The sequence below is a fragment of the Chinchilla lanigera genome, unplaced genomic scaffold, assembly GCF_000276665.1.
Source record: "Chinchilla lanigera isolate Chin_1 unplaced genomic scaffold, ChiLan1.0 scaffold00154, whole genome shotgun sequence".
Lineage (NCBI taxonomy): Eukaryota > Metazoa > Chordata > Mammalia > Rodentia > Chinchillidae > Chinchilla > Chinchilla lanigera.
The window spans coordinates 1,375,738-1,388,886 of record NW_004955555.1 but is presented as its reverse complement, the minus strand read 5'-3'; the positions used below and the strand labels follow the sequence as shown (position 1 = coordinate 1,388,886).

Here is a 13,149-nt window from a genome sequence, read left to right as displayed (position 1 = left end):
ACTCACGACCTTGCACTTGCCAGGCAGGCGCTTTTGCCGCTGAGCTAAATCCCCAGCCCCGAGACTCACAGTTCTTAAGGAAAATCAAAAGAAGAGAGGAATGGGGCATGGTGGTACACACCTATAGTCCCAGCTACTCGCAAGTCTCGGGCAGAAGGGTCCCTTCCATTTTGGGGTTCCAGACCAGCCTGGGGAAAATAGAAAACCCCATATCCAAATTAAAAGTGAAAAAAAATAAGAGATGAACACAGGTTGGGAAGGTTGCCTGGACTACATGATGTCAGACTTGAACAATGGGAGAAAAAAAAGTCAAGAACTTCCTTAATCCCTTTCGGTGCTGGTCAACTGAAAACATGAAATAAAACCACACTCTCCTTTTCAGTCAGTTCTCATGGGAGAGATCAGAATGGGGAAGGAAGGGCCCCAGGCACCGTCAGCAGAGATTCCTCTTTCTGGCCCTGTGAGGAAGGAAACTGATTAAGGCCCCTGCAGTCACCGTGACGTCTGCAAGCAGAGCACCTGCGTTTGCACTGGGTTTTCCTTCCTCCTTTATCCTGACCTGGCCTGATTTTCATCCATCCCTAAGCACAAACTTTTACCCGGTGGCAGGGCTCACTGTGATGTTCATTTTGCAGGAAGTGATGAGAGAGGACACCAGCTTCCTGTCTCTGGTAGACATGTATCCAGTCAGAAATGACAGTCAAGGTAGTGGTCAGAGCTGGAACAGAGCGCAGGATGTCCCTTGCTGGGCTTGATGCCACCCCTCCGACTGAAGTTCAGGGACATGAGCCTTCTATCGAGACTTGGGAGTGGTCTGGGATCACAAGGAGCTTGGGCAGCAGCTGCCAATTCAGCCATCCAATAACTCTTTCTTTCTTTCTTTCTTTCTTTGTGTGTGTAAGATGTATTAGGGATTGAACTCAGGGCCTTTGCACGGAGCTATATCCCCAGCCCTTGTTTTTGAAACAGGTTCTTACTACATTGCTAAATTGCCCAGGCTGGGCTTGAACTTGTAGTCTTGCTACCTCAGCCTCCCAGGGTGCTAGGATATCAGGCCAGTGCTCCCACACCTGGCCTTTTATCCCCATTTCTACTGCCATCTTAACCTGCTGTGGCAGCTTGGAGTAGCTGACTAAACCGCATCCTGGACTTACCTGATGTTAGGGACCCAGCAGTGAACAAGGCAACCTTGGGCCCTACCTCCGTGGGACTTGCAATCCAGTGTGTGTCTTTGGGAGGGAGGTGACAGAGCCATCAACAGACCGACACAGACAGTGATGGGTCAGATCAGTCAGGGACAGAATGGGGAGGTGCAGGCAGAGGCTCAGGGGTGGGAAGAGGGAAGTCAGGGCTGTGGGATCCCAGCAGGGCTGCCTGACTCCACTCGGGGAAGTCAGGGCTCCTAGAGGAAGCTGAGGGATCGTCAGTAGGAAGAGCCTGGGGACAAGCCAGTGGGGAGGGTGTGACAGCAGAGGGCGCTGCAGGGTCCGAGGCGCAGAGAGGGAGGAAGGCAGTGAGCTGGTGAACCTGGCAGGGTCCTTTCTAGTCTGAGACGCGGAATAAGGACTGCGTCCTGGAAGCAGCTGGGGGTGAAGGTCACAAGCAGGGGGTGTCATGATCACATTTATATTTTTAGCGAATTCTTCAGCCCTTAGGACTGAAGACAGATTGGAAGGAGGCGAAAGTAGATGAGGGAAACCAGCCTGGAGGCCGATAAGAGTGGCAGGAGGAGGGCGTTGGCCAGGCAGGAGGACAGAAGTGACCAGAGGGGGCGCTCTCAGGCCATCGTGATGGTGGCTTGTGGGGAGGCCGCAGACTGGACAATGACAGTTATTCGGGGTCATCAGAGAGCAACAAACGGAGGGTGGAACCTGCAGTACTACAGTATCTGAAATAAGGAAGCGCAGAAGTAGTTTCACAGGCAACCTGCTTTCCTCGAGTGTGCTTTCCAATTCGCTCCTGTGAAGGGGAAACAGAACCCTCGTGGAGAGGAAGTCGCTAGACTGAGAAGACAGGTTGGAGCCGGGGGCTGCCAGAGCGTCTGGAAAATGAGCGGGAGGATCCTGGAATAGATGGGACCACAGGAAAGGGAGTCCCCAGACCTGCAGGCGAATTTCCCTCGAGTCACTGGCAAGCTGTGTGTACGTATGGTGAGACTCCAAGAAACACGGCAGAAAATAGTCACTGGGAGGCTTCAGAACAGAGCCAGGCTCCCAGCAGCCCCGTGACGCAGGGAACACGGAGGGACCAAGCTGGAGGGACCTGGGTAACTGCCCAGGCATTGCACTGAGGCTTCACCCTGGGGTAAGGGCAAGACCGAGAGGGACCGGCCCTCAAAAGTCCCCATGCCATGCTGTTCTTGCTGGGAAGAAAGCCTAACCATCTTTGGAAGAAGATATTATCCTTTAGAGGCGTTATGTTTTTCACCTATGATGTCTGGCATCTAGTGAAGATGTATATGGTGGGGCTGGGGATTTAGCTCAACGGCACAACACCTGCCTGGCATGCGCGAGGTCATGAGTTCGATTCCCGGTATCAGAAAACAAACAAACAAACAAACAAAAAAAGATGTATATGGTGTCCTGAAGAAAAAAATTTAAAAGAAAAAATTGACTAGAAACTAAGGAAAAGATTGAACAACAAAAACAGTGATTTTTGACAGTGATTCCAACATTGGAGTCATTAATGAGGAACGCTTACAGTGATCAGTTGTTTCAATAACACAGAGGAGAGGATAAGTTTGAGCATCCAGAACTCATTTTTTTAGAGTCAAAGAGAAAATATAAAACAGTGACTGAAGTGAAGAACTCAGAGAAGAGCTCACTAGGTGAGCTTAATAGAGATTAGAAACAGCAGAGCAATAGGATTGAAAGTTGAGGGACAGGATGATAGAAATATCTAGACTGAGGCACAGAAGTAGGGGATTGAAGGCTCAGCCAGGTTTCTGCCCCAGGGGGTGGGGGGTTGATGCAACCGTCCCAGACCTGTGGACTTCTGCAGAAGGAGAAGGCCTGGGGAGAAGATGGAGAGTTCAGTTTGGGGCATGGATCAGTCAGTTTTCTGTTACTGTAATGAAATGCCTGAGGTTAGGCACTTTGGAAAGAAAAGAGGTTTATGTAGCTTACAGTTTCAGCTGCAGAAATTCCATACAGTATGGCTGCTTCTAGTAAAAGGCTGATGGCATCATGACAGCATTGTATGACAGAAAGAGAAATCAGAGAACAACAGGATGGTAGAAATATCTAGACTGAGGCACAGAAGTAGGGGATTGAAGGCTCAGCCAGGTTTCTGCCCCAGGGGGTGGAGGGTAGGGTTTAAGGAGGCACCAGTTTCTCTCTCTTGGGAACTCACTGGGGGTCCCTGAGAATAATTCCTTTGGAGAGCAGTGCCCCACGTGACCTAGCCCAGCCCAATAGGCTCCACCTCTTAAAGGTCCCAGCACCTCTTCTATTACCACACTGACACCTAAGCTTCCAACACATGAACTCTCCAGATAAGCCACATCCAAGCCATAGCACTATAGGTAGAGACTCAGATGTTTGGGGGCATCGCTGGGGGCATCCAGGAGCAGTTGTGTGTATAGCTCGGGAGTTCAGGTTCGACGTTTGAGACCGGAGGTTTGTGAGTGAGCACCAGATAGACAGAAATGAAGCTGTTTACCAGATAACGTGCCTGTGGGAGATTCTACAGTATGAGAAAAGAAAAAGCCTGAAGACAGAGGCCTGAAAATTATGTGCAGTTAGAAAAGGGACCATACCCATAATCCCAGCACTCTGGGAAGATGAAACAGGAGGATCACAAGTTTGACCCTAGCCTGGGCAACTTAGTGATTTAGTGATACCCTATCTCAAAATAGAAAATAAAGAGGGGCTGCAGATGTAGCTCAGTGGGAAGGCCCTGGGTTTCATCTCCAGTACTGAAAAAGAAAAAGAAGTGCTTAAGGGGAAGAGTTTGCAAAGCAGACTGAGAACCCGTGAGTGGCCAGGATGAAAATTTGCACTTTCGCTTTCATGGAAGCGCATGTGAGAAGATGTGGGTTTTTTGGCCTTTTAGGTATTGTTCTTTGAGGAAGTCAATTTGGCTTTGGGTGGAAGTGATTCCCTTAATTACAGCGAGCTTGCCAGTCCGGAGCCTTGGCTCAGACAGTCCTCTCCCTTGCTTCGGCCTTGGCCCAGATCTGCCTGGCTGTCTTGGGTCAGGAAGGGGAGATGAATGCCAGGCTGGGAACCAGCGTGTGCCAAGGCCAGGGCAGAGGAATGACCCAGGATTTCCAGGGAAAAGTCACCGATCCAGTTGGCCTGGACCGGGATGTTGGTGCAAAAGGCAGAGTTATCAGGGATCTCTGGGGGAGGCTTTGATCTCTGGGCAGTTAGGGCATGGGGAGATGTCCGTGGTGCAGTATGGATTGCCCTAGACTTCAGACAGCGAGCACGTGCTGTTTCACATGGGAGCTGGAGGTCACAAATGTTGGGGCTGCTCAGCTGAGTTGCTGTGACTCGGGGTCTTTTGTGACATTGGAATCAGGACGTCAGCCCAGGCTGCAGGTATCCAAAGGAGGTCCTGGAGGTCACTCCTCTTCCGGTGGATAAACCCCTCCCGTGACTTTGGCGGACCTTGTTCTCACCATACAGACCTCTCTGCGTGCTGCTTCAGTGTCCTTACAGTATAGTAGCTGGCATCTGGCAGACCAAATAAGAGAAACACAAACACACAGACAGACTGACGAACAGACAGATGCACAGGAAGATGCAGAAGTTGCAATAGCTTTTATGGCTTAGCCACAGAAGGCGCAATATGGGCCAGGCATGGTAGCACATGCGTGTAATCCGAGTATTCTACGAAACCGAGACAGGAGGATTGCAAGTTTGAACGCAGTCTGGGCAAGTGAGTGATTTAACAAGATCCTGTCTCAAAATAGAAAAAGACTGGGGATGCATTGCACTGTGAAGGCCCCCCAGTGCTGCTGAAAGGAGGAAGAGGAGGAAAAGGAGGCACAAATGGCTGCCAGAGCTCCAGGCCTCGTACCCAGGTTCCAGGCCATCATTTCCACGATTTCCTACTGGTTATATGGGTTTGCCCTACTCTTAAAGGAAAAGACTGCACAAGGATGTGGCTATGAGCAAGCAGAACCCACGGGAAGCCTTGTGCAGACTCCAACCTCAGGGAACAATAGTAGGGTCTTAAAGCATTGTTCATTCTTTCAATCATTAACAAGCACAGCATTGACTGAATATCTTTTCTGATCCTGTGCCTGTTCTGGGTGATGCTGGGATCAAGTAGTGACCAAGACAGGTTTAGAAGCCGGTTGTAGTGGCACACTCCTGTAATCCCAGCACTCAGGAGGCTGAGGCAGGAGGATCACTGTGAGTTCAAGGCCAGCCTGAACTGTGTAGCGACACCCTGCCTCAAAAAAAAAAAAAAAAAAAAAACCCAAAAATAAAAAAGTCAGGCTTGCCCCTTCCTTCCTGGGGCTCAGAGCCTAGAGAGGGAGGTAGACCTATTGCCACATGCTGATGATCTAGGGTGGGCAGTTCTGGGATGGCTTGGGGGTTGTAAGAGTTTAAAGGGGCACCTGCTCCAGCCCAGTGAGTCAGGGAGTGCTTCCTAGAGGAGGTGACATCAGAGTTGGCATCTGAAGAATGTGTAGGAGTTAGGGAGAGAGGAAGGATGTGAGGCCTGGCTGCTGGTCACCCGTCTTGAAGGAGACGTGAACTGGAGGGGACTGCAGGGCAGGAGAGGATGGGATGGATTCTAGACAGACTCAGCTGAAAGGTAGCCTGAAGAGGAGTGGCTGCTGAGGTGAGACCTCAAAGGTCCTGGGGCTCCGGGACTCACCCCATCAAGCCACACCCCACCGCTTCTTCCCGCCAGGCCAGCCGCGCACCTTCACCCTGGGCCGATACCTCGAGTGTGTTTCCTGCAGCTCGTTAGACATGAGCTGTGAGAGGGGCCGGGATCAGAGCCTGCAGTGTCGCCACCCCAGAGAGCAGTGCGTGGAGGTGGTGACCCATGACAAACTGGAAGGTGAGTCCCAATCTGCCAGCAGCTCCTCTGCTATGCTCCTGCCCAGGGCTCCATTTAACAGAGTGCCCCAGATAACAGGTATTCAAACAAGGGCTTTAATTCGCTCACACACAAGATCCAGAGCCACTAGGACAGTTCCAGAGTCACCACCGGCCCAGATGCTGCCTCATGTCTGACATTTCACTTCCATTCTTGACTACCTCGTGGACCAGGATAGCTGCCGGAGTGCCAGGCCTCATGACCAGTTTCCAGGAAGGAATGAGGGGGCAAGAAAGGCATGGAAAAGAGGAACCCTCCTTTGTAAGAATTCTAGGTCCTGGAAGTCCCATAAAACATTTCCATTTATATCATGTTGGCTACAAATTCATCACGTGACTACGCAGAGAGGCTGGAAAATGTAACTCTTTGGCTAGATAATAGAGCTACCTTAAATAAAATGGGGGTGCTGGGATGGAGGACGAAGCAGAGAACGGCTGAGCCCAGCCTCAGCCCCGCATCGGTGATCTGACCCTGACTCCCTCCTCTGGCCCACAGTGACCATGAAGGACGAGAGACACACTCGCGGCTGCGGCTTCCTTCCCGGCTGCCCGGGCCCCACCGGCTTCCACAGCAACCACAGCTTCCACTACCTGCAGTGCTGCAACACCACCAACTGCAACAGGGGCCCAGGTAAGCGGGTGAGGCCCGGGGAGCGGGCGGGAGGCGCGCTCGGGCCAGCCCGTGTGGCGCTGCCACCTGCCACTCCCAGGCAGCCCGCCCCTCTCGGAGTGTCCCCTCCGAAAAGAGCGCACAGCTAGCCTGTCCCAAAGGGGGCTGCGCGGGAAGTCAGGAGCCCACCCAGCCCTCTCCAGGACCGGTGCTTCGGGTCGGCCAGGTCTCTCCGAGATCCTTCCCGCACTCGTGCCCTCTACCGCCACCGCCTGGGCCCAGCGTGCCATGACGGCCTCCTCACTGGTCTCCCCGCCCCACCCCCCACCGGAGCCCAACCCTCAGCAGGAGTGATGGGTGGGGGGTGGGGTTTGCAATGGTTCGGGTGAAAACCAAGGTCTCTTGCATGCTAGGCCAGGTGTTCTACTGCGGAGCCACACCTCCGGCCCCGATTTTTAAAAATACCAATCTCACCGTGTCGCTGCCCTTTATCAAGCATGGCAACGACTTCCCGCTCCTCTTTGAATGAAATCCAATGGTCTCCGGGGAGATAGCTGAGTGGTACAAGCACCTGCTTGGCAAGCAGGAGGTCGTGAGTTCGATTCCCAGTACCAAAACAAGAAAAGAAAAGAAAAGAAAGAAAGAAAGAAAGAAAGAAAGAAAAAAAACACAAACAGAGGTCTTGCTGTGACCTAAACTCCATCCTGCCTCGTGGTATGCACACTACTCTCCACCTGGAGCCCATCTCTCCCTAGAGCCCACTCGCCCCGCCACTTGTCCCCCACTGTGTCTCAGCCTTATGTCTCATCCTCAGCAAAACCTGCAGTGTCCTCTCCCCTGGTGTGATGCAGCCCTCTCCTGTTATTCTGTCCACAGGACCTTTCAGGAAAGGTCCTATACTGGTGTGTCCAGTGTGGTAGCCATTACTAAGTTTTGTTGTTTTTTTTTTTTGGTACCAGGAATCGAACTCATGACCTCATGCTTGCCAGGCAGGCCCCGTGCCACTGAGCTAAATCCCCAGCCCTGTGGTAGCCATTACTGTGCATGGCTATGGAGCACTTGAAAGTCAACCTAGGGCTGGGGATTTAGCTCAGCGGCAAAGCGCCTGCCTGGCAAGTGCAAGGTCGTGAGTTCGGTTCCTGGTACCGGAGAAAAAAGAAAGTCAACCTGAAACTGAGTGTGGTGGCACATGCCCGTAATCTCAGCACTCTAGGAGGCTGAGGCAGTAGGATCTCAAGTTCTGGCCCAGCCTAGGCAACCTAATGACTTAGCAAGATCCTGTCTCAAAATGAAAAAAACTAAATAAGGCTAGGGAGGTAGCTCAGTGCAGAGGCCCTGGGTTCAATCCCCAGGACCAAAACAAGTGAACTGAATTTTAAAATTATATTTAATGGAAATTAAATTTGTACAAGTATATGTGGCCCATGACTGCCATACTGGACAGTGTCGCACTAAACTCCAAGTTCTGACAGGGCAAGACTCTTTGAGGCACACAGTTGCTTACCCAGAGCCCAAGAAAGTGCTGTTCAAACGCCTGGCCACAAGATGGCTCTGTGATGTCTGGGGCTGAGATCCGGGAATCCAGGGAAGGGAATGAGCCTCAGAGACCCGAGCGCTAATTTCTCTGTCTCTTGTCTTCAAAGTCATAGAGCTCCAAAACCTGCCACCGAACGGCATCCAGTGTTACAGCTGCCAGGGGAACAGTACCCACGGGTGCTCCTCCAGCGAGAGCTCCCTGATCGACTGCCGAGGCCCCATGATTCAGTGTCTCCACGCCACGGGTACTAAAGGTGAGCACTTTCCAGAGGCTGACAGGGAACACTTTCTGAGAGTGATGGGGCTCTGCAGCTGGTTGATTCCAGATAAGCTGGACTTCAACTGAGATGGTTTTTCTTAGAGGAAAGCTGGAACTTCCTTCAGGAGGGTGCAAACTATAGTAGCGGGACGTTTATGCCCCAGAGGTGTGGACTCCTTTAGGGGTGAGGTTTCCTGTAAGTGAGGCTTCCCGTGGACATCCAGGGCTTTCATCTTGGAGTGCCTTGATTCCAGGGTTCTCAGACATTTTGGTCTCAAGATTTCTTTATGCCAAGCATGCTGGCACACACCTGTAATCCCAGCACTTGGAGAGGCTGAGGCAGGAGGATCACAAGTTGGAGCCCAGCACGGGCAGCTTAGCAACTTAGCAGAACCTGTCTCAGAATAAAAAAAAAAAAAAAAAAAAAGAAGTGAAGAGGTAGCTCAGTGCAAAGGCCCTAGTACTGCCAAAATCCCCAGTACTGCCAAAAAATATAACAAATAAAAAAGACTCCTTTCACATCTCAAAAGTTGTCATTCGTGTCAGTTATGACTATAAATATGTACCGCAATAGAAATTAAAACTGAGAAAGAATTTTAAGATTTATTTATAAATTAAATTTGTAATTGATATTTATTTATTAAAATAACAATAAAAATTCATTGCACAATAACATGAATAACTCTTGTGTGTATATAGTGCTGGACCCAGGGCCTCATGCATGCTAGGCAAGCACTCTACCATTTAGCTGGGGTCCCAGCCTACAAATGACATTTTTTGTTTTTTTAGTGTACTTCAGGCTGGCCTTGAATTCGTTCATGTAGCCCAGGGTGGCCTCAAGTTCACAGTGATCCTCCTGCCTCAGCCTCCTGAGTGCTGGGATTACAGGTGTGCACTACCACCCTCAACCACAAATGACATTAAGTGACACATGGTTATATTTTTTAAAAAAAAGTAATAGGAAGACTGGCAATGTTTGACTGGGTTGCAAACCTCCTTAATGTCTGGCTGAGCAGAAGACAACTGGATCCTCATCTCTATTTCGGTGTTCAGTCAATCGCAGTATCACATGTCCTGGAGCTCCTGGGAAACCTCCCTTGTAGATTTGTGAGCATGGAAAAGCCAGATTCTGTTGTAGCATTTTTCTGAGAATCATTATGACGTCACAGATTCCTGGAAGGAGTCTGAAGACACACACACACACATACACACACACACACGGGGTCCCTTCATGACCCTTTGAGAACTGCTGCTTTCTCTAGGTAGCAGTGGAGGTGGGGAGGTGAGACCCATCGTGCAGTGCTACGTCACCCACCAGAGAATCCCAGGCCCCAGAACCCGGGGTCTCACGCAGTCGTCTTCTTCCTCCTCAGGGCTGGAGAACCAGACCTTCACAGTGAGAGGCTGTGCAACTGCTTCCTGGTGCCGAGACTCCCACGTGGCCGACACCTTCGGCCTGACCCCTCTCAATGTCTCGTGCTGTGAGGGCACTGGCTGTAACCACCCAGCCAGAGACGTCCAGTACCGCAGTGGGGGCGCGCCCCGGCCTGGCCCTGGCGCTCTCAGCCTTGCCAGCACTCTGCTTGTGACCGTGAGACTGTGGGGAGGCGTTCTCCTCTGGACCTGAACCCCAAGCCCTCCGCCTGGCTGGACCCAGGGGGCCCCTGTGCCCTGTCCTCGCCTCCTGTTCCTGCAGACTTGTGCCAGTGTGATATCCTCGCTGGGCCGCCATTCCCCCGCTATGAGACCTTGATGTGAGAGCAGAAGGAGCAGTACTGGAGAAAGGCTGCAGGCCAGCAAGAAAGCTTTTGGTTTTATTAATATTGTTGCCGCTCCCGTTATTGTTATTATTAATATTCACATTATTTATTTTATATGTAAATAAAACTTTTTGTACTAGTGAACTTCACCCTAAGCTGCCTCTACCTTTATTGCTGGCCTCCACATACAAACTTCTAATTCACCCACCCGAGGACAAGTCATCCCATGGTCTCTTCTCCTCAGTTTCAAAGGTTAAGACTACTTTATTGGGGCTGGGGATTTAGCTCAGTGGCACAGCTCCTGCCTGGCAAGCGCAAGGTTGTGAGTTCGATTTCCGGTACCAGAAAAACAAACAAACAAAAAAAAGACTACTTTGTTGTTCTGGGGGGATAGGACATCCCCATTTCCAAGGGTGCTCTGGGACAGGAGATGGAGAGAAGATAACCTAGTAGCCAGAACTCACAGTGATCCTCCTGTGAGGAATAAGGATAGGACTACATTTCCCGTGATGCTCTAGGGTATAGTTCCCAGGATGCTTTAGGACCTATGGAGAAGAAGCCCAGACTCTCAACTCGGTGGTATTCCTGGAGCACAGTAATGAAGAATTTATGTTTGTCATGGTTCATTGAGGCGACTCATGGAGACCAAATTATATTACCCACGAGGCTTTATGACTAAGGAAGAAAAAAATATCGGGGCAGGTGAAGGACAGGGCTTTTTTTTAACTTCCCCCAGTCATCTATCATCACTTGTCATTGTGGTAGCTTAAAGATGTGAAGTCTATATCTTCAGTTCTTGAGTGTGAATGACCCTGTGACTGCTTTGACCCATAGATTATGGTGGAAGGTAAGCCGAGCCATGTGCTGGAACTAGACTTTAAAAACTCATTCTTCCACTCCTGCCATGCTGTGAGGAAGCCCAAGCTTCTCAGGTGCAGAAGCCACATGGAGCAAAAGCCCATTGGTGCCAGCCATGTTAGCCCAGGCACCAGATAAGTGGATGAAGGAGCCACCACGACCATGCTGCCCCAGCAGATAGAACCCAGAAAAGAAGCCAGGACATAATAGTGCATGCCTGGAATCCCAGCACTCTGGGAGGCTGAGACAGGAGGATCACAAGTGCAAGCCCAGACTAGGAATTTAGTAAGACCTTGTCTCAAGTAAAAAAGGGCTGGGGATGTAATTCAGTGCAAAGGCCCTGGGTGCAGTCCTCCAGGGCTTTGTGTGTGTGTGTGTGTGTGTGTGTGTGTGTGTGTGTATGTATGTGTGTGCATGCACACATGCACACACACACACACGGAGGACCAGAAAAAATCCAGCCATATTAGTGCCTGAGGCTTCCTGTAATAAACTGCTACACAATTAGCAATTAGATGGCTTAAAATATCAGAATCTTAGCTAGACATGGTGACACATGCCTGTAATCCCAGCACTCAGGAGGCTGAGGCAGGAGGATCGCCTGCACTTCAAGACCAGCCTGGGCTATAAAGTGAGTTCAAGACCAGCCTGAACTGCATAGTGAGACCCTGTCTCAAAAAAAAAAAAAAAAAAAAAAACCAAAGAAATGAACAAACAAACAAAAACCCATCAGAATCTTACTCTCTCACAATCCTGGATGTTAGGCATCCAGCGCCAAGGTATTGGCAGAGCTGTGCTCCCTCTAAGGCCTTTAAGGACAATGCTTTCCTCATCTCTTCCTGATGTCTAATGGTTGCTGGCACTTCTTGGCATTCCCTGGCTTGTGGCTGTGTCACTGCATCTCCACCGCTGTCTTTGAAAGTGGTTGTATGTCCCCAACTCACTCTAAGGACATTCAGCATAATGAATCCAATATATATGAATTTCATCATCACCGTAGTCACATTTGCATGGATTCTATTTCCAGATGAAATCACATGCTTAGATACTGGGGCATAGGACTTGAACATATTTTTTAGGGGGGAGTACAACACCCACACCACTAAGCAATAGCCAGGACCAAGGCCTCAAGGAGATGGCCCTGGATAAGCAGTCTGAGCCAGCTCATTTGGGCACCGGTCCATTGTGAGGCAGACACATAGCGGTCCTGTCCAAATTCCTGACCCATACAATCACAAGACACAAAGGTATAAAACCACAGTTTTATACCCCTAAGTTTTGAGGTGTTCTGTTATGCAACAATAGATAACTGGAATAGTCATGTTTGTTTGTTTGTTTGTTTGTTTGCTACCTCTTCCTATTACCATGGCCATAGAGGGCAAACCTTTTCTTTACTCATTACTGTATTCTTAGTACCTGGAATGTACCTGATACGGGGCAGATGATGAGGAAAGAGGGGAGGGAAGGAAGGAAAGGCTGGCTGCATCTCTGATGATGCCTTCCACAAAAAGTGAGCCAGGACTGTCTTTTCCAAAACGCCCTCCTACAGCAGAAAGAGGCTAAGATGACATTTCTAAGATGCTCTATATTTAAATTTAGGATGAGTTCACCTTTCCTCTGATGTCCTATCACAGATTTTGAGGCTAGGGATGCACCCCCCCCCATGACGCCTTACCGTGGGGATCAGAGGATAAAAGTACCTGTTCTGCGTGTTCCTCTAGCAGGTGTCAAGGCTAGGGACAAACTTCTCATAATGTCTTGTACCACAGTCTGTGATGGAGCCCTTACCGTTAGTGGCTCCTGAATTTTTATTTGAGGATCTCTGGTTGCAAAAAAATAAAATCTGTTTATGCTGACTTGAGCAAAAGGGATGTTACTGGAAGTTTAGCATCCAAGCCAGACCTGGGTCTCCAGGTCTCACTAAGGACAGGAAGCAGAACTGAGAGGCTGTGTGAAATCCAAATGGTCTCCCTCTTGCAGAGTCAATCTCATCTCTCTTCTCTTTCCTCTTCTCTTTTCTCTTTTCTTCTCCCTCCCCTCTTCTAATCCTTATCTATCCCTGTC

General features: G+C 50.1%; 1 protein-coding gene across 1 annotated transcript in view; it reads left to right on the top strand.

Moving 5' to 3' along the window:
- Plaur (plasminogen activator, urokinase receptor) overlaps positions 1–10,382 on the top strand; it is a gene marked incomplete in the record, with an annotated part of 14,891 nt that extends 4,509 nt beyond the window's left edge. Inside the window, 4 exon segments of the mRNA XM_013508758.1 lie at positions 5,872–6,024; positions 6,559–6,693; positions 8,316–8,462; positions 9,841–10,382. Of these exon segments, the coding sequence (XP_013364212.1) occupies positions 5,872–6,024; positions 6,559–6,693; positions 8,316–8,462; positions 9,841–10,094 (689 nt within the window).
- Positions 10,383–13,149: the final 2,767 nt, after the last annotated feature.